The following is an 18285-nucleotide window of genomic DNA, read 5'->3' as shown; positions in this document are numbered from 1 at the left end:
CAAACATTGATACCTTTAATCCCAACCAAAATGAACAATTTACATATGCATTTTGGTTAGCCAATAAAGGCATCACTGTTTGGTGGATTTTTGATGTTATTGCATTTGCTATATGACCAACATGGCTACTCCTGGATGTTTTCTGGATGAGAAGATGCTGTAAGTTTTGTCCTATTTAAGTTAAATTCCATTGAAGAAGCAGAGCAGTTAACCCAGTAGAAAGAACTTGGCCAGACTTGAAGTATTTTTCTACCATAGCCTAAACAGTTTTCACATTTACCATCAACTCTGAAAAGTCTCATATTTCTCTATCATTGCATCAGATCTCTTTGGCCATTTTTATCAGGTTGAATAAGGTTGTAATGACGTGGGCATTTTTTTAAAATTAGATCTCAGACATTTCATGGCTACCTTGAAGATATCATCAACTATCGTTGGGAACTGGAAGAAGGCAAACCAAATCCTTTACGGGAAACTACTTTCCAAGAGCTGCCTTTGCGCACCCGTGTGGAGATACTGCATCGCCTTTGTGATTACCGGCTTGATGCTGATGATGTCTTTGACCTACTCAAGGTGTGTGTGACAGATATTGGATGGGAAAGATGGGAAGTGGAATGATACACACTTCAATTTTTTAAAAAAACACATTTTACTCATTATGTTACCCTTTGTGGAATTAAGGCAGGATACAGACCGCTGCCTCCATTTCCGCCAGTGGGAAGCCTCAGCTGCCAAATGGCAAGGCTTCCCAGCGGCAGAAATGGCGCACTCGTGACGTCACCAGCACAACGGGACGTGCGGACACTACGTGTCCATCTCGTCAAAATGGCAGTGTGCATGTGTACAGGGCGCCGCTATTTTGACGCACCCGTCACTTGCTAGGGGTGAGGCCGGTATGGATGCTGGGTCCTCGGCCAACCCCTAGTACGTGACGGGGGCAGTGCAAAGGTCCATTTAAATCAGGCCTAAATTCACTTAAAAGACAGTGTTGTTTGGTAGATTACTTTTGGTATCTATAGTTTTCCCAAACTAGAGAACAGATAAAATGGAATGCATGAAATAGAATATTACTCACTGCCTTTGGTATTTCCATTTATTTGTATCTCACCTGTACTTTTTTAAAACTGAAACAAACCTATTTTAAATGTGTCCTGCATTTATATTTAGAAATTATTTTTTTTTAATGAAGGAATTACTGTTGGTTTTGGAGATATTAAGAAACTATCCTGGTTTTAATAGATTCATCAGTCAGGTGAGATCATCTGAGACTAAGCATCAACTCTTGGGAACTTCAGCTTCCTGACATATTAAATGTCTCTAGCTGTATTTTTAGTTCCTTTTTATTAGTTATTTTCACACAGTTTTGTACAGTAACTTAATGAATTAGCTGCTGATTATCAATGCTATGGGTATAATCTAATTTGATTTAATGAGAGTTGATTATTAAAATCAGTGTAAGGAAGCTGAGAACCAGTGTGGTGTAGTGGTTTGAGCTTTGGACTATGACTCCAGAGACTAGCATTCGATTCTCCACTTGCTCATGGAAACCCCCTGGGTGATTTGGGGTGAGTCACACACTCTCAGCCCTAGATACTCCGATTCAGGTTTGCCTTATGGTCACCATAAATCAGAAATGACTTCAAGGCACACAACAATAGCAAAGAACACCTAACATTCTAAGGTAATACCTTTATATGAAAACTGTTTTTAGGCCAAACCCTTTTCAATGATGTCTTGATAATTTTGAGAATGTTTTCAAATGGTCACTTGCTGTGAGAGATACCAGTTTATAAATTCACAATGACTGAACTCAGACCATGGATAGCATTGGAGAATCATAAATAAAAGATATGCTAGAGTACACCCCCCATACATGGCATTAATTACTGTTTAAGAAACTAAATTGGCCTTTAATTTTCTGAATGAACAAACTTGTTTGATCATGAAGTGGGGACTTATTCAAAACCATAGTTGATCAATTAAGGTATAATAGCAAGATATAGTTTGATTAAAGCTAGAAATAATGAATTATAGTCCCCTTGAGTGTGCAGTTGTCAGAATGTAGTCAATGTGGCACCTGCAGTTCAGAGAGTAAATTTAACAACAATGTGGGATAGCAGGGGAATTTTAATTTTTGCCTCACCATATGCCCAGATGCTACAGATAATGGTGGTGGTCTGGAAATGCTTGTGGAATAGCCCTGCTTAGAATTATCCTTTTGAAGAGTGTTACACTGGAATTGTCAGTTTTTCTATAAGTATCCTTGAACAAGAGTTGGCAGGAATCCAGTTTTCTGATCAGATTACTTTCTGTCCAGCTCATCCCCCAAAATTTTGATGATGACCTGTTCTGTGTGCCATATTCCCAATGGGTAATGTTTTTCTCAAACTGTCCTGTGTAGGTAACCATTATATTAGAAGATTCCTTTTCATAGCTGCTTGGAGAGATAAGTTAAGCAGTTGTGGCCTCTCTTGTTACTGCAGAACTATGGTTGGAGAAGATAACACCTGCTTGCAGCTGAAGCCAAGCATGGCCTTATGTGGAACTTAAGGAGGGAGAGCTCACCTGCTGCTTTGTTATTAAAGCAGTCTTCTATGAAAATCTTCTAAGAATCGACTCCAGATAGTCCTCCCTCTCCTTACCCAGAGACATGTCTTCCCAACACAGCTTCTTCCCCACGCAGAGCCTTACACAAGCATTATTTTTTCTGTTACCTCTGCTCTCAGCCTGTCTGATGAAAGAAAGCAGCAGAGCAGTTCCAATCTTCCATCCAAGTCCCAGCAAAGCCCACAAAGATTAAGCAGGGTCCCAAATTTGAAAGCTTTTTGCAATGCTTCTCCCCAACTGCCAGGTGCTCTAACACCTTGCTCCAGTCAATCTGTCCCAAAATGTTGCTGCTCCAAGCCATAGAAACTATGGGCCATTATAAATGGGCACCCTAGGACAGACTCAGTCCGTGCTAGGGTTAGAAAGGGGCGTCTCTTCCAGTCGCCCCTAACCCTAGCACGGACCGAGTCCGTAAAAAATGGCGGCGGCTGTTCCACACGGCCGCTGCCATCTTGACATAACGGACGCTCTGCGTCCACACGTTGCGCCCCGGGAATGACACCACGAGTGTGCGACTAGCGCCTCGCAGCGTCTCTTCCAGGGAGCAAGAAGGAGCGCGATTTTCGTGCTCCTTCTTGGCAGCGTCTGGGAACAGCGCCGTTTGGCTGCTGTGGTTCCCGGACGCTGCAACTGGCGGCGGCGTGAGATGGCCCCTTTTGGGCCGTCTGTAACACGCCTATGTCTTGTAAAATGATCAGTTAGGATCCTGAAAAGAAGTTTCATGAAACCTGCATCTCCACCATGGTCCTAAAGGCTACTGTTTCCCTTGTCTTTCTTGCACACTAATACTTTGAATGAAGCCCCCACCACCACCCCAAAATTCACATATGATGGCCTGTTACTGTATATGAAGCTACTTGGTGCTGTTTGTTTAACTTTGTCAGGAGCACCAAAGAGTGCAGCATCAAAATGGAAATATGGCTGTGAAAACCTGAATTTCATGAAAAGGGAAAGTCATGTTACTTGAGTCATAAATTATTATCTGCCTAGAACTGTGGAAATACTAATACTTGAAAGGGTATTAAGGGACAAGCGATGACTGCTGTTTTTCAACTGTTGACTTCTTGTGTGTGCTTCAAAATACAGGGTTTGGATGCAGATAGTCTCCGGGTGGAACCACTGGGTGAGGATAGCAATGGTGCCCTCTACTGGTATTTTTATGGCACTCGAATGTACAAAGAGGAACCAGTGAGATCAAATGGAGATCTGTCTTCAGACAGGTACACACTTCTCTTTGTCATCCTCTGGTACATAAAATGTGAAACAGAAACAACAGTTAGAATATTCTTACAAGGACTGTGAGATTGACAGGATAAGTAGTTGCCTGATGACTAGTACTGCAGTCACTACTATTTATCATTTACAAATGTGTGTTTTAGTGTTTCTTTTTGATTGCATGCACAGCAACCCAGTGAGTTAGCCATTCTTATCCCCATGTTACGTATTGGGAAATTAAACACAAGACAAAAATTATGACAGTCACACAATGAATCCACATGAGAGGTGTACTTAAACCCACGTTTTACAAATCCAAGTCTGATTATTAGGATGATTCTTATGTAGCACAAATCAAGTCAAGCAGAACTTTTGTAGGTCCTAAGAATTTTGCCATTTGTGATGAGAAAGTCCATTTGTAATTCATTCCAGAAAACCAGACATTTTCTAATAGCAACAAGTTGTGCATACTCTTGAATTCATTGTCCACCGTGTAATTGTGTGCCCTTTCTTCTCATGTTATCCTCCTTGGAAACTTTTTTGTTATTTTATCTATTTATCTAGTTGTTTTAGTTATTCTGTAACTTTTCAATATGTTATAGGGGATGTGAGGCACAAACCGGGACTCCAATTGTTCCAGGAAAAATAGTGAAAAGACGAGGGCGACCTCCAAAACGGAAGAAATTGCTGGAGGAGAATCTCCTAAGGTAAAAAAAAAAAAAGACTGCTTGAACTATTAACTTGACATACTTTGGTACCCAATGTATATATTTGTTTTGTGTCATCAATGTATGCAAAGCTTTAGAGAGTAGAATGCTATATAGTCTGAATTTTTATATTGGTGATAACTGAGGATAGTTGTGAGATATGAGCAGTAACGATAACAATGGATGAGTGAGTATGGATTAGTGGGCTGCATAGCCTTCTGAAGAGCACTTGAACTCTTAACTGAAGCTTTCTAGTTGTACTGCTCTAATACTGCTGCATCTGTTGTGGGGTGAACTGTGGCTCCCACAGGTGTGTTTAAAATGTGATCAGCTTTGTATTGTATTCTTGGATGGGGCTTTGGCAGTAAACCCAGATTCTACCAAAATAGTTTGAAAGAAATGAGCCAAATATTAGTAGTAACCTCGTTTTCAGTATACCTGAAGAGTGTTCAAAATAGCACCAATTCTGTTTTCTTAGATATATGAAAACCAGCATGGTGTAGTGGTTTGAGCATTGAACTATGACTGGAGACCAAGGTTCAGTTCCCTACTCACCTTGGGTGAGTCACACACTCTCATCCCCAGAAAACTCTGTGACAGGTTCGCCTTAAGGTCCCATAAGTCAGAAATGACTTGAAGGCATACAACAACAAAGCTCCCATGGGAGTCAATTTGGAAACTTTATATCTGTATATCATACACATTATGGTTACTATGAGTAGCATATTGCAAAGGCTGTGCTGGCAGGATGGTATTTCTCAACTTGGCATCTTCTCAGTATGTTAGACTACAGCTGGCAGGATGTCCATCGACCATAGTGGTGTAAAGTTGTAATCCAACACCTTTGAAAGACGCCTAGTTGTTGGGGTATGGAGACTGCTCTAACAGTACATATGATCACTCCCAGTTATGCTCTTTCATCCTCCAAACCATTCTCCTTAGATTTCCAGGAAGCTAGGGCAATGTAATAGAATAGCGGAGTTTTCAAAATAATCTGACCAAATTTGGATAAGGAATCATTATTGAACCTACTGTGTGGCTGTGATGGTAGTACAGTGGTACCCCGGGATACGAAAGCACCGCCTTACGAAATTTCCGGGATACGAAAAAATTCCATAGGAAAAAACTGTTCCGGGTTACGTTTTTTTTTTCAGCTTACGAAAAAATTTTTGGTGCTTTTCGGCGCTTTTTCGCACGAAACGCGGCTTTCCAGCGCTAGCGCCTATGGCTTTTTCGGGTTACGAAAAAAATCGGGTTACGAACGCCGCGGCGGAACGAATTAATTTCGTAACCCGAGGCACCACTGTAATTATACTTCTCCATCACCACTGAATGTTTAAGTGCAGTCCAGCTGAGCTTTTCTGAATGGCTTGGGACCAATGCAGTCTAGTCTTTAGAGAAATGTCAAGGAATCCTAGAGTCATGTCAAGGAATTAGTAGGAGCCCACTGTAACATCTTTTCTAACCATCTGAAGTATACATTTAGATAGTAAGACTGCTAAATTTTTGTAGCAGAGTGGTCTGTATTGGAAGCAGCAACTGGTCTTGAATTACCAAATGAGAGTATGATTACCTGATACTTGCCCTTCTTGGCTTATTGGGGGTCTTAGGGATTACTGCACAACTCATTTTTATCAGTAGCCACTTTTAAAGGTCTAAATGGCTTTGACCGAAGATGCCTCTCTCCTTCCATATCAGTCTGCTTACTAAACAGAAATGGGGAAGCCTCTTTTCTGTTTCCTGTCCCTGTTCCACAGGAGTAGTATGCTTGGTCAAGACAAGAGGCACAACTTCCTCAGTGACTGCATCAGTACTGTGGAACACTTTGCTGCACAAGGTTCAGATGACTTCATCCCTGATTGCATTCTACCAGCCTGTAAAGATGTTTTTATTTTGGCACAATTTTTCTTTTGACAGGCTTTTAATTTACTAAGTTGAAGTGATTTTATTGAATACTGTATTTTATTTGCCGTGCCTAACTTGGTTGTTGTTTCTGCATTTTACTATTGTAGTTTTAATTAGCTTAAATTGCTTTAAGTAATCCATAGAAAGGTGGGATATAAATCTTGATAATAAATAAAAATGTTGTGAGGCAATTTCAAGTGGTACCAAATATCACAGTCTTAGGTAAGTACTTGAGAGCATGATTACTGTGCAACTTCAAATACTTTTTTGTTGTTGAGCCTTCAAGTCATTTCCGACTTATGGTGATCCTAAGGTGACCCTTTCATTGGGTTTTCTTGGCAAGATTTGTGTGTGGAGGGTGGTGGATTACCATTGCATTCTTTTCAGGCTGAGAGAATCTGACTCACCCAAGGTCACCCAGTGGGTTTTTATGGATGAACGCAGATTCAAATTCTGCTCGTCCAAAGTTCTAGTCCAATACCCAAATCACTGCACTGCTCTGGATCTTCAGTGTACTCTTAAATGAACCCATTTACCTGGATCCCTTTCAGTGAGGCGTCAGGTCTGCCTTCCACAGAAAAATTATTTAGGAATGACCTAAAGCAGGGGAAAAGAAAAGGCAGTGCAACCCTGCTGATTCTTTTGGACTTGACAACCATTTTAGATATAATCTTCTACTTTGGTATTCTTCTGGATAGACTTTTTGTTTTGAGTGTGATGGACTCTTACCTGTTTCACAGTTGTAGTGATTCTGCTCTTAGGTGAAGTGCTTATTCCAGAGAGTGGTACTGGGGCACTTATCAACATAGCATGTATACTTTGTGGACCTAATGGTTCTACCATGTCCTCTATGCTTTGCGGGGGGGGGGGGGACCTTTCCTTGAAACCTCTGAGTGAGTATACAGGAGATACGCAACTCTGTGTGTCCTTTATATTGGCTTCAGGTAAGTCAGTAGAAGTGCTGAACTGTTACCTGAAAGCAGTAATGGACTAGATGAAGTCCAACAAACTGAAGCTTCGGCCTGAAAAAGTGAAGCTTGTATTGGTTGCTTCATGTGTTCAGTCAAGTAGCTTGCAACCTAGATACAGTTGCATTCCCCTAATACAAGGTTGGATAATCTTTTTATAAAATCTAAATTGGCCCTGAATAAGCATGTTGGAAGCTGCTTGCCAGCAATAGGCAGGCTATGGGCAGGAGTGCCCCACTGCTGGCAATTGGTCCCAAATCTGATTGCCCAGATTCCAGTCATGAGTAGTCTTATTCCATCTCTGTTTCACTCACTTTCTTTCATATACATTCCCATTTTCTTTCTCTCATATACACATTTTTTTCTGCCTCTTGCATGTACCTTTTCTTTCATTCACATAAACACATATCACATAAAGAGCTGGTGGTGCACTGGTTAAATCTCTCTAATGCAGCCACTCACTCACAAACCACAAGGTTGTGAATTCATTACCAGCCAGGGGCTCAGGCTCAACTCAGGCTTGCATCCTTCCGAGGTCGGTAAAATGAGTACCCAGCTTGTTGGGGGCAATTAGCTTACACTTTGTGGGATGTGCTTAAGTGCACTGATAAGCAGTATAGAAATGTACTTGCTATTGCTATTACTTTCCCAGCAGTAACACACCTGCCTGTCCTCCTGCACAGAAATTAGGCTTTACACAAGCTTTTGTTGGCATAGTGAAGGTTTTTAAAATCTAAAATGCAATACTGTGGAATGGGGAAACAGGGGAAGTCTCTTATCTCCAATCAGTTGCTAGTCAGGGAAAATATTTCCAGATCTGAAGGATGAGAATAGCTGGGAGAGAATACAAGGAGGCAAAGCTGGTGGGCTATATGCAGCTCATGAGCCAGCCATTTCCCACCCCGTCCAAATTCACAGTTTCATTGATCTAGTTCTGTCATTAGAAGGTATCTCCACAATCTAGGACCAGTGTGCCAAATATACCTATCCATGGACAAAGATAACATGGTCATGTTCTAGTAATGTCTAGGTTAGATGCTTACAATGTGTTGTGTGTGAGGCCACTTTCCAAGATTGCTTAGAAACTAAATGTAGTTCAAAACACATTCATTGGGCTGATAGCTGGGTTTGGTCATTGGAAAGAGCAAGGAAAATCTTCTAAAGGTAAAAGGTAAAGGTATTCCCCTTTGACAAGGTTGTCAAGTCATGTCTGACTGTAGGGGGCAGTGCTCCTGTCTGTTACTAAGACAAAGAGCCAGCCTTGTCAAGGACAACTCTGATTATGTGGCCAGCATGACTGCACAGAACGCTGTTTACCTTCCCACCAAAGTGGTGCCTATTTATTTATTTGCATTTCATGCTCTCAAACAGCTAGGATGGCAGAAGCTGGGACTAGTGATGGGAACTCAACCCATCATGTGGCACTTGGGCCTTGAACTGCCAACCTGCCGATCTTGCATTCAACAGAGTCAGTGTCTTAACCACTTGAGCCACCATGTCCCAAGATTCTAAAAATATTCTAAGCAAATATAATTTATTTGTTAATTTAGTTGATCATTTAGTATCCCTCAATCAATCTCTCACTCTTGTGTGTGTGTAAATATAACCCTACAGCCTCGGCAGCTCAGGAAGCACATTCTCTGCTTCAGAATTCCTACCACAGTAAATTCATTGGCCTTTAATTGCATTAGGGACGAGTTTATCTGGATGTGAAGAAAAGCAAACTCTGATGATGGGGCAGAGAATCATGCTGATTTGTATAAAGGTTCTGTATTGGGATCTTTTTATTTTAAAACTTGCACTAACTCAAGAGAGTGAATTTTTTTTATTAGTGATGGTGTAGTAGAAATGAGACATATGATTGTGAGGCTCATGTAAAGGAGAAACTGCAAAAGCTTCTTTGATCACTGGAAATTCCATCCACTGTTGGAATTATGAGGACAGAAGGAGCTCCTGTTTTCAGAAGGCATCACTTGGTAAAAATGGAGACTGTGGGGACAGGAAAGGGCATCAGAAGATTGTAGTGAAAACTTTTCCACCTTCCCCTCTCATATTTTCAGCATTGACACTTCCTCATCACAGTATGTTTTCTGTGCAGATTTAGGTGTACTGCTCAGATGCTCAAGTTTCTCTGAAATGGTTTTCATTCTTTTAATTAATGTGTTTGAGTTATAAGGGACCAGAAATTTGTTTATAGTTTGTCTTGTGGTTGTTTTGTGCCTTCAAGTCATTTCCTCTTTATGACGACCCTAAGGCAAACCTATCATGGGGATTTCTTGGTACATTTCTTCAGAGAGGAGTTGCCATTGCCATCCTCTGAGATTGTGTGACTTGCCCAGGGTTGCCCAGTGGATTTACCTGGCTAGGCCAGGATTCGAACCTTGGTCTCCAGAGTCATAGTCCAATGCTCAAACTACTGCACTACACTGATACTAGAGAATAGTTTGTCTCATGATTTTAAAATTAAAGTTGTGTTGCTGTTGTAACATTTGGGGCGCTGATTAGGTATACTTTGTGAAACATTAAGCACTTTAAAACTGAATGGCATATTTATAAAGTATAAACATAGTATACCATAAAGAAGGAATATTTATAATACTAAGGGCTAGTTCCAGGCATGAAGCCAACTTAACAATAAGCAGAGGATTGACTTATAATGAACAGAATTGCATCAGTATAAAAGTATCAGATGACCAATGCTATCTGATGGAAGACAACCAAGAATCACTGGCCTTCAAGTGTTCCATCACAGATCTGTCTCTGATTAGATGACTAGAAGTTAGAAGAATATAAAACCATGGATATGGAGGGCTGACTTGACAATGATGTGCCTATGGATAGATGCTGTTATATATACAGCAGTGACTAGGCAGGTATCTCCCATACATGCCTATGCGTTTCTTCCACAGATGTTACGTTTAAGCAGAATGTATAATATTTCAGAGGCATATGAAAGAGACAATACTATAAAATGTGTGATGCCTTATTTGCATTGTAAATGTAAAATTAACAAAAGGCAATATGGCTAGACACTGGAAAGTCTATGTTTCTTGATGAAGGGTGTGTGTGTGTATCTGTATATCTGTACTATATACAGTGGTACCCCGGGATACGAATGCGCCGCCTTACGAAATTTCCGGGTTACGAAAAAAATCCATAGAAAAAAACTGTTCCGGGTTACGAAGGTTATTTCGGGTTACGAAAAATTTTTTGGTGCTTTTCGGCGCTTTTTCGCACGAAATCGCGGCTTTCGCTATTAGCGCCTATGGCTTTTTCGGCTTACGAAGGATTTCGGGTTACGAACGCGGCGGCGGAACGAATTAAATTTGTAACCCGGGGTACCACTGTATAATAAAATGGCCTAAAAGAATAATAGAGAACCTGTTTGTTTTTCCTGACTAAATATCCTGAGTTCTCAAGATTTTAATGAGAGTTTAATTGTAATGTTGATACTAACTGCCTGTTTGGACTTTACAATGGTTCAAGAGTTGGGAGATCAAATGACTAGAGAGTGACTAGGGATCTCCAGACAGATACAGATTTAGCTGGCCAGCTGGCGGAGAACCCTCAATCCTTCAGTCTAAACAGACAGAGGTGGGGAACCACGCCTGTTTTACTGTATACAAACTGCTGTGATGCTTTAATGGCAATACATTTATTCCAGCTGTAGGCATATTTCTTGGTTTAAATTTGGTTTATATTTTAACAATACCTGATCTTTCCCTTCTATTTATGCTTGTAGGGAGAAAGCAGAAGAAAATTTACTTATGCATGAGTCACAGCTGAGAAATGGTAAGAAGTTGTTATGAACTATAGTTAGGTTTAAGCATGGTTGCACTGGTTAAATGCAGGCTCTGCAGCCACAAGGTTGTGAATTCAGTCCCAGGGCTCCAAGGTTGACTCAGCCTTCCATTGTTCCGTAGGTCAGTAAAATGAGTACCTAGCTTGTTGGAGACAATTGGCTTACAGATTGAACCACTTAGAGAGTGCTGAGTTCACTGATAAGCAGTATAGAAATGTAATTGCCATTGCTATTGCTATTACTATTAATAAAAAAGTAGTTTCTCAGAAGAAGATACTGCCTCTATCTTTTGTCCATTTTATTCTGAACAGATGGGGAACAAGAGATTGGGTCTTTGAACTTATAGCAGTTTGGTTTCATTTGTGTGTAAAGAAATGACAGCTGAGTATAACTGGGTATAAGCTAGGTGGGTGCACTACTGAAGATACTCTCCCCTAATCTCACACTGCTGATGTTCTTTCAGTTACTGGATAGAAAATGTCTGCAGGACACAAGGTACCACATGTTTTTACAGTAGAAAATTTACCTATAGTATGTCTTTATTTTATGGCAGGTTCTCAAGGACCAGGTCATGGAACGTGGTGGCTTTTGTGTCAGACAGAAGAGGAGTGGAGGCAGGTCACAGAGAGCTTCCGAGAAAGAACATCTTTAAGAGAGAGACAACTCTACAAACTTCTGAGTGAAGACTTTCTTCCAGAGATCTGCAACATGATTGCACAAAAGGTATTGGGGATTTCTTTGAAGCAGCATTCTTGTCACATGGTTCTCTTCAGTGAGCAGGAAGGGAAATGGAAGAAGGGCTTGCTCTGGGATTGTGGTTGAGGTATGTCTAAATATACAGTTTCCAGGAGCATTCTTTGTAGTACAGAAAGGTAATTTTCTTCTTATTAGAGGAGAACTGGTAATCTCCGTAAGTTGTGGCTACAGTACTGGCAAAGATATACCTACATATGGAATATTGAATCAAATGCAGAAGGACCTATTAACATTTGTTTTGAGAATTTTGAGTGTTTTGTGGCATATAAGTTTGAGAGTTTTGTGGTATATAGTATAGCATATAATTCATATTTGAGAGAGAGAGCATGCCTTCCTTTGTAGTGCTTTGCGTGGCATATGTAGGTATACCTTCTCTCTCATTTTAACACAATCTGTTATATATAGAGGGGGAATGGATAGTTGGGTATATGATCTTGTCTTGTGTCAGAGGATTAGACTAGATGGTTTTTAAAGTGTCAACTGGATTATGTAAGATCTATAGATCCTTGCCCATCTAAGCAGCATTTTGGAGCGTAAGTCTTTTGGAACTTATGTTTTTATTGTTTTAAAAACAGTAAAGAGGACCTGGGTAAGAAAGTTAACAGATGTTTTGCCTGACGTCCTACTGAGGTGCTGCCTGTTATGGTTTGGTTGTAAACCAGTTATGTTCTTGATTATGTCATTTTAAAACTCAACTAAGAATTACATTTAAACATTGACATAATGAGACCTTTTATTTGTGCAGTTTCTTTGTTCCTATCACAAGAAATATACTTCATGACTCAGGGAGGATAAGTGAGAAATAAATTACAAAATCATTTCTTCAATGAAAAATACTGTAGAAATTATTATTAGTAATACTGATTACTTCTAGTACAAAGGCTTCTGGAACTGTGCTGATGCACATGGCTTCTCTCCCCACTTTCAAGGAGAAGCGTCTGCAGCGAATGGAATATTCTCCCAGATGGATGTCTGATCATCAGCATGTTAGACCAGTTCGACAAGAGGTAAGAAGCGGCCTGAAAATGGGAAGCCTGACATGTATTTAGTTTATGCAGTTTCTAATCCATTTCATATAAAAAGGTCCCAGTCTGTGATACTCACAAAATAAAACATTACGCACAGAAGTATATATTGAAACAATGGATTTGAAAATACCAAAACAGAGGGTACTATAAATAGTAACAAACAATGTATATAACAAAAGTACAGTGCCTGCATTCTATGCAGGCATGCCTAACATGGCCTCCAGCATACGCTGGAAGCTGTGCCGGAAAAAGCCCTTGCACGCCCCAGAAGAAGTAATGGGGCGCACGCCCGTACCGCATGCACAAGCCCCATTTCCTTTACGTCGGGGGGTGGGCGGGGCAGAATGGATCCCTCGCATAAGGGAAGGGCCTACTGTATACAAAGCCAATATATACCAAGAATACAAAATAAACCATTTTAATAATGGCAAGCACAATACCAAAATAATAAATAATACAAACTATATTGAATCAAATAACACAAATATAATACAGCAGAAAGGGAGGCTAAGAACAGAGTGAGTGAAAGAGGGAGAGAGAGACTCACAATTAAAGCTAGCCTTATGAAGGCTCAAAAGTTTATTAGAACTATACATACACAGCTGAAGATCATCTGTATTCTCAGTAGCTCACCATTAACCCTATAATGGTCATTATGACCATTAACCCTATAATGACTGAAATATACATCTTGTTACTATTCCCACCGTGTAAGTGTTACATTACAGTAAAATAGAACTATATTCAACAGATAAACAAAAGCTGTAAATTAAGATCAACAAGCAAGGAACAGAGGAGTAAATCACAGAGCTACAACAGTATTAAAAAGTACAGCTTAATTAAAAAACCCAAGAAAGGTAAAAGGAGGTTTGCTCAGCACTCAAAAGACATTGGTTAGAAACCTGGCATAACTCCCAGTTAACCTAGCATATATAATTTGGTATTCTTTTAGAGGGAGGTATCCAGTACCTCTTTGCACAAATGCCACTTGCCTCAGGTGTGCAAGAACACCTAGATGGCTATCAGGCACAGCTCTGTCCACTGGCTGCAGTTGAGCATCCAGGAAAAAAAAGAGTAGCCTTACTTTTGGGGTGAAAAACTAGGGAGCTGGTTTGGCACCATTCCATAACAAGGGTTGCTCTGGAGTGTTTGTTTCACTGCCCTGGCCAATTCTCATTCCAGAGGTGACGGGAAAATCCCCAAGAGCCATCAGGAATCCATCCAGATCCACCAGCCTCCTGGGGTGGACCATCCTAATCGGTCTTCTACCCCTGCAAAAGTTCTGCATCCCAGTAATTATATCTCTATGACAATGTAACTGCAGAAAGTTCCTTCACAGCAAGGTCACTAACACCCCACCCAGCACAAAAAACAAGATCCAAAGTGTGCCCAGCAACATGATCAGACCCAGATAGCGCTTGGGACAGACCCATGGTTGTCATGGAGGCCATAAAGTCTTGAGCCTTTCCTGGCAGGGCAGTCTCAGCATGGAAGTTGGTTGACCACAGAGTTGTGCTGGAAGACCTAGAGATTCCTAGAGAGGTATCCTCTCAGGTAAAAACAGTGTTTTTGTTATTTGCGGTTTCCCCATATTCACAGGGGTCTTGTTCCCCTAACCCTAGCGAATATGGAGGGACAACTGTAGTTTGTGATTGTACAGTTCAGTTTGATTTTGCAGTAACAATGACTATTGAAAATATTACTTGAAGTCATTGAAGGTTTTTCAGTAGAAATAAAGTTCCCGAAATGCCTTCATTTAATCTAGATATAGGTTGAAAATATTTGGCACAATATCTACCTCCTGAATTGCTGTGTGGTAGTCATCACAACAGTGAACATCCAAACTTCAAACTAATCCAGAAAAAAAGTCTCTGTGAAAGAATTTCAGAGCATTGAATGGTAGATTATCATTTTCTTCACATCTATAAAGTAAGATGGTACACAGTAGCAGTGCCTGCAGTGTATCACTACAAGTCTGGGCCTTCCTGTATATGAATTTAATGCCAAGTCATTTGTGAAGTTATTTCTGCCTACTAAAACTGCTGTTGTATATTTAAAAAAAATAGTCAGTTGCCTTTCTTGTTCTGTCCATATGTAAAGGAATAAAAATGGTTCACTGAGACAGGATGTTTATTTATTTATTTCATACCCTTGTATACCCATGGATCGAGGTGGGGCACAACAAGGACAAATAAAATGTACACATATTAAAAGAATCCACAACTAAATTTCATCATTTAAAATTCAAAATTTAAAAATAGAGCCAGTAGGTGGTGGTAATCTAGTTCAGTTAATCACAGTAAAATAGAAAGAAAAACAAAAACAAAAAAATGTGACCCTATGTCTGTCTTCTAAGAACCACTCTTATTTATGCAGAGAAACCTCAACATAATAGTGTACGCTGTTGTATTATTTCCATTCTTTGGTGGAAATTCAACCAAAAATATCAGTGAAATGAAGTTGCACATAATTCTGTGCAGGCTAAAGAACTGCAAATTCCAATTCAGGGAGACAGATGGGTGCTAATCGGTAGCAGGCTTGCTGTAGGCCCCATGGCACTTATCATGGATTAATTGCTGCCTGTAGGCCAGCGCATGTCAGGGCTCCTGTAAACTCTAGTCCCTCTTTTCAGTTTTTGACTTGATTGGCAGGAATGTGTGCAGGAGAGAAGGCAGCAATTACTGATGGATGTACCTGAGAAATAGAATGCCAACCACTTTTTGTCCTTGCAGCTGCACATATGCTTCTCTTTAAGTTGGAAGGATTGCTAGGACCTGATGCAGGGAAGGTGGGAAGCCTGTAATGGTAATGCAAAAACAATGTTGTTTTTGAGCATGTATCATATCTATGGAAAGGCCTCTTCCTTCCTTGTTCCAAGATACTGGTGCAGTTAAATCTTTGATGTGACTGTTCTGTAGACTTCTAACCCTTCAGGGTATTTCTCAAACAGGTGGTTCAGTTTAGCTCCTCATTAAAAACCATCTGAGCATCACCTTCATTAAGGAGAAGCTGCGGAAATCTTAGCAGGGTTAACACAGGGGAAGAGAGGAAGGAACAGGCTGTGCAGTGTCTGAGGAAAAGCCAAAGCAGATGGCTTTGCACATCTTGAAGTCTTAGAGCATGTGTTCTTTTGGGGGCTGAGGGGGCTACAAGAGAAGTCAGTAGAAGGCAGAGATCAAAAGTCCATACAGTGCCCTCTACTGCAAGCATGTGCATGGAGCTTCAGTAAAGCTGCAAGTGTGCAAACCCAAGAACATTTCCTCCCACATCCTGTCACACTCTTCTCATCTCACATCTATCACAAGGTTCTCCACACAGTTCTCCTCATGGAAATGCTTCTGTTGCATTTTGTCAGCATTCAGAAGAGCAGGATTTTGTTTTCCTGGGAAAAGCATTCCTGATTTGAACCTGTTCCTGAATATTTGTTGGCTTAAACCAGTGCTTCTCAATTATTTTCTGTCATGCCCCCCCTAGGAAGAAGAAAACATTTCGCGCCCCCCACGCGACTGTAAATAGTATCATGTCCCACTCACAAGCACGCTTAGCATTTGAAACAGAACAGGCAGCCTCTTGTGCCGGCAAACTACATGTCCCACTCACAAGCACGCTTAGCATTTGAAACAGAACAGGCATTCTCCTGGAGGGTTTCCCACAGGGTTGCCATAAGCCAGAAATTCTGACATACTCCAGCTCCCAGAATTCCATAGCCTTGAGACATAGAAGAGTCGGGCTTTGAGTTCTGGTCCCCACAACACACTCCAGCTCCCAGAATTCCATAGCCTTGAGTCAGAAAAGATTTAAAGCATTGCCAGCCAAACTGGGTTACTTCTCCAATGTGGATGCAGCGTGATGGGCTCCCTCCTGGGCTCCCTTTTGCCTCCCCCTCAGCCCCCCCCCATGGCCCCCACAAGTCCTGCCTTCCCTCTTGTTGGGAAATGCAGGCCTGGCCAAGGGGGGAGTTGGGCACACAACAACAACAACAACAACAACAGAGGAGGAGGAGGGGGAGGGGGAGAAAAAAGAAGGGAAAGGAGAAAGAAGAAAAGGAGAAGAAAGAAGAAGAATAGGAAAAAAGATAAAAAGAAGAGGAGGAGGAACGGGAAGAAAAGGAAGAGGAGGAGGAGGAGGGGAAAGAGGAAGAGAAAGAGAGGAAGAAAAATAGGAGGAAGAGGAGGGGGAAGAGAAAGAGGGGAGGAAAAAATAAGAGGAGGAGGAGGGAAAGAGGAAGAGAAACAGGGGGGAAAAGAGGAAGCAGCTTGCCTGCAATTTGCAAAGCCCTCTCCAGGCTCCAGCCTTGGGCCCACGCGAGGAAGCTCCTCCTCTTCAGGCTGGCTGGCCAATGGGGAAGACTGGAGCTGGGGCAGGCTCCTGCAGCAGGAGCAGGCTGTTCAGGCTGCCTGTCCAGCCATTGGACAGGCAGCCTGAACAGCAAGAACCTCGCGCCCCCCCTTTACGGAGCCTCGTGCCCCCCCTGTTTGAGAAACACTGGCTTAAACCAAGGAAACTTTAAAATGGCTGGACTAAAGTTAACACTAAAAATTTAGTAGACACCTCTGAATAACACCATGGTGTCTCTGAGATTTTGCAGAAAAATATGAGCAAAGACAGATCCATACTCTGAACTGTTTATAAAATGAATTTTATCAGAGGATTAGATAACAAAAGGCAAAAAGATAATGGATTAATCTTTGAAATGCAATTACATGTATGTAAGCTTTGTTGCATTTGGGACTGAAGACCTTATAGGGCAAAGGAAAAGCTACACATCTTACATTATTTCTCCTCCCTCCATAACTGTCATCCTCCAGCCTATGAGGGAGTTGACCAGGCAGGCCCAGCTCCACCAGAGCTAGCCTGGAAGAAGAGACTCCTCCCCCCATAACTGCCATCTTCCGGCCTATGAGGGAGTTGACCAGGCAGGCCCAGCTCCATCAGAGCTAGCCTGGAAGAAGAGACTCCTCCCCCCATAACTGCCATCTTCCGGCCTATGAGGGAGTTGACCAGGCAGGCCCAGCTCCACCAGGGCTAGCATGAAAAAGAAGAGCCCTCCCTCCAGTCCATCTGCCTTGGTCCAGGCCTCAGAGGGAGAGAAGAATGCTGGACCTGATCCCCTCCCCGCCACCATTCCCTTCTCCTTTTGTGTTGTGTCTTTTTAGATTGTAAGCCTGAGGGCAGGGAACCGTCTAATATCCCCTCTGTTGTCAGCCGCCCGGATTCCCAGTGATTGTGTGGCATATAAATAAATCCTATTATTATTATTATTATTATTATTATTATTATTATTATTATTATTATTA

General features: G+C 41.4%; 1 protein-coding gene across 4 annotated transcripts in view; it reads left to right on the top strand.

Moving 5' to 3' along the window:
* The window catches only part of LOC121931777 (cat eye syndrome critical region protein 2), a 136621-nt gene that overhangs the window by 91437 nt on the left and 26899 nt on the right, over nt 1-18285 (top strand). For all 4 annotated transcript variants that reach the window (XR_006104209.1, XR_006104210.1, XR_006104208.1 and 1 more), the window contains exons 3-8: nt 390-573; nt 3694-3827; nt 4425-4529; nt 11145-11194; nt 11758-11927; nt 12890-12967. Coding sequence is in view for 1 of the 4 variants with exons in the window: in XM_042469787.1 (XP_042325721.1) it covers nt 390-573; nt 3694-3827; nt 4425-4529; nt 11145-11194; nt 11758-11927; nt 12890-12967 (721 nt within the window). In the remaining 3 variants the exon portion in view is untranslated. The remainder of the gene's footprint in view (nt 1-389; nt 574-3693; nt 3828-4424; nt 4530-11144; nt 11195-11757; nt 11928-12889; nt 12968-18285) is intronic.

This window comes from Sceloporus undulatus, chromosome 5 (genome assembly GCF_019175285.1).
Source record: "Sceloporus undulatus isolate JIND9_A2432 ecotype Alabama chromosome 5, SceUnd_v1.1, whole genome shotgun sequence".
NCBI classification, from domain to species: Eukaryota; Metazoa; Chordata; class Lepidosauria; order Squamata; family Phrynosomatidae; genus Sceloporus; species Sceloporus undulatus.
This window is presented reverse-complemented; position numbering and strand designations above follow the sequence as displayed.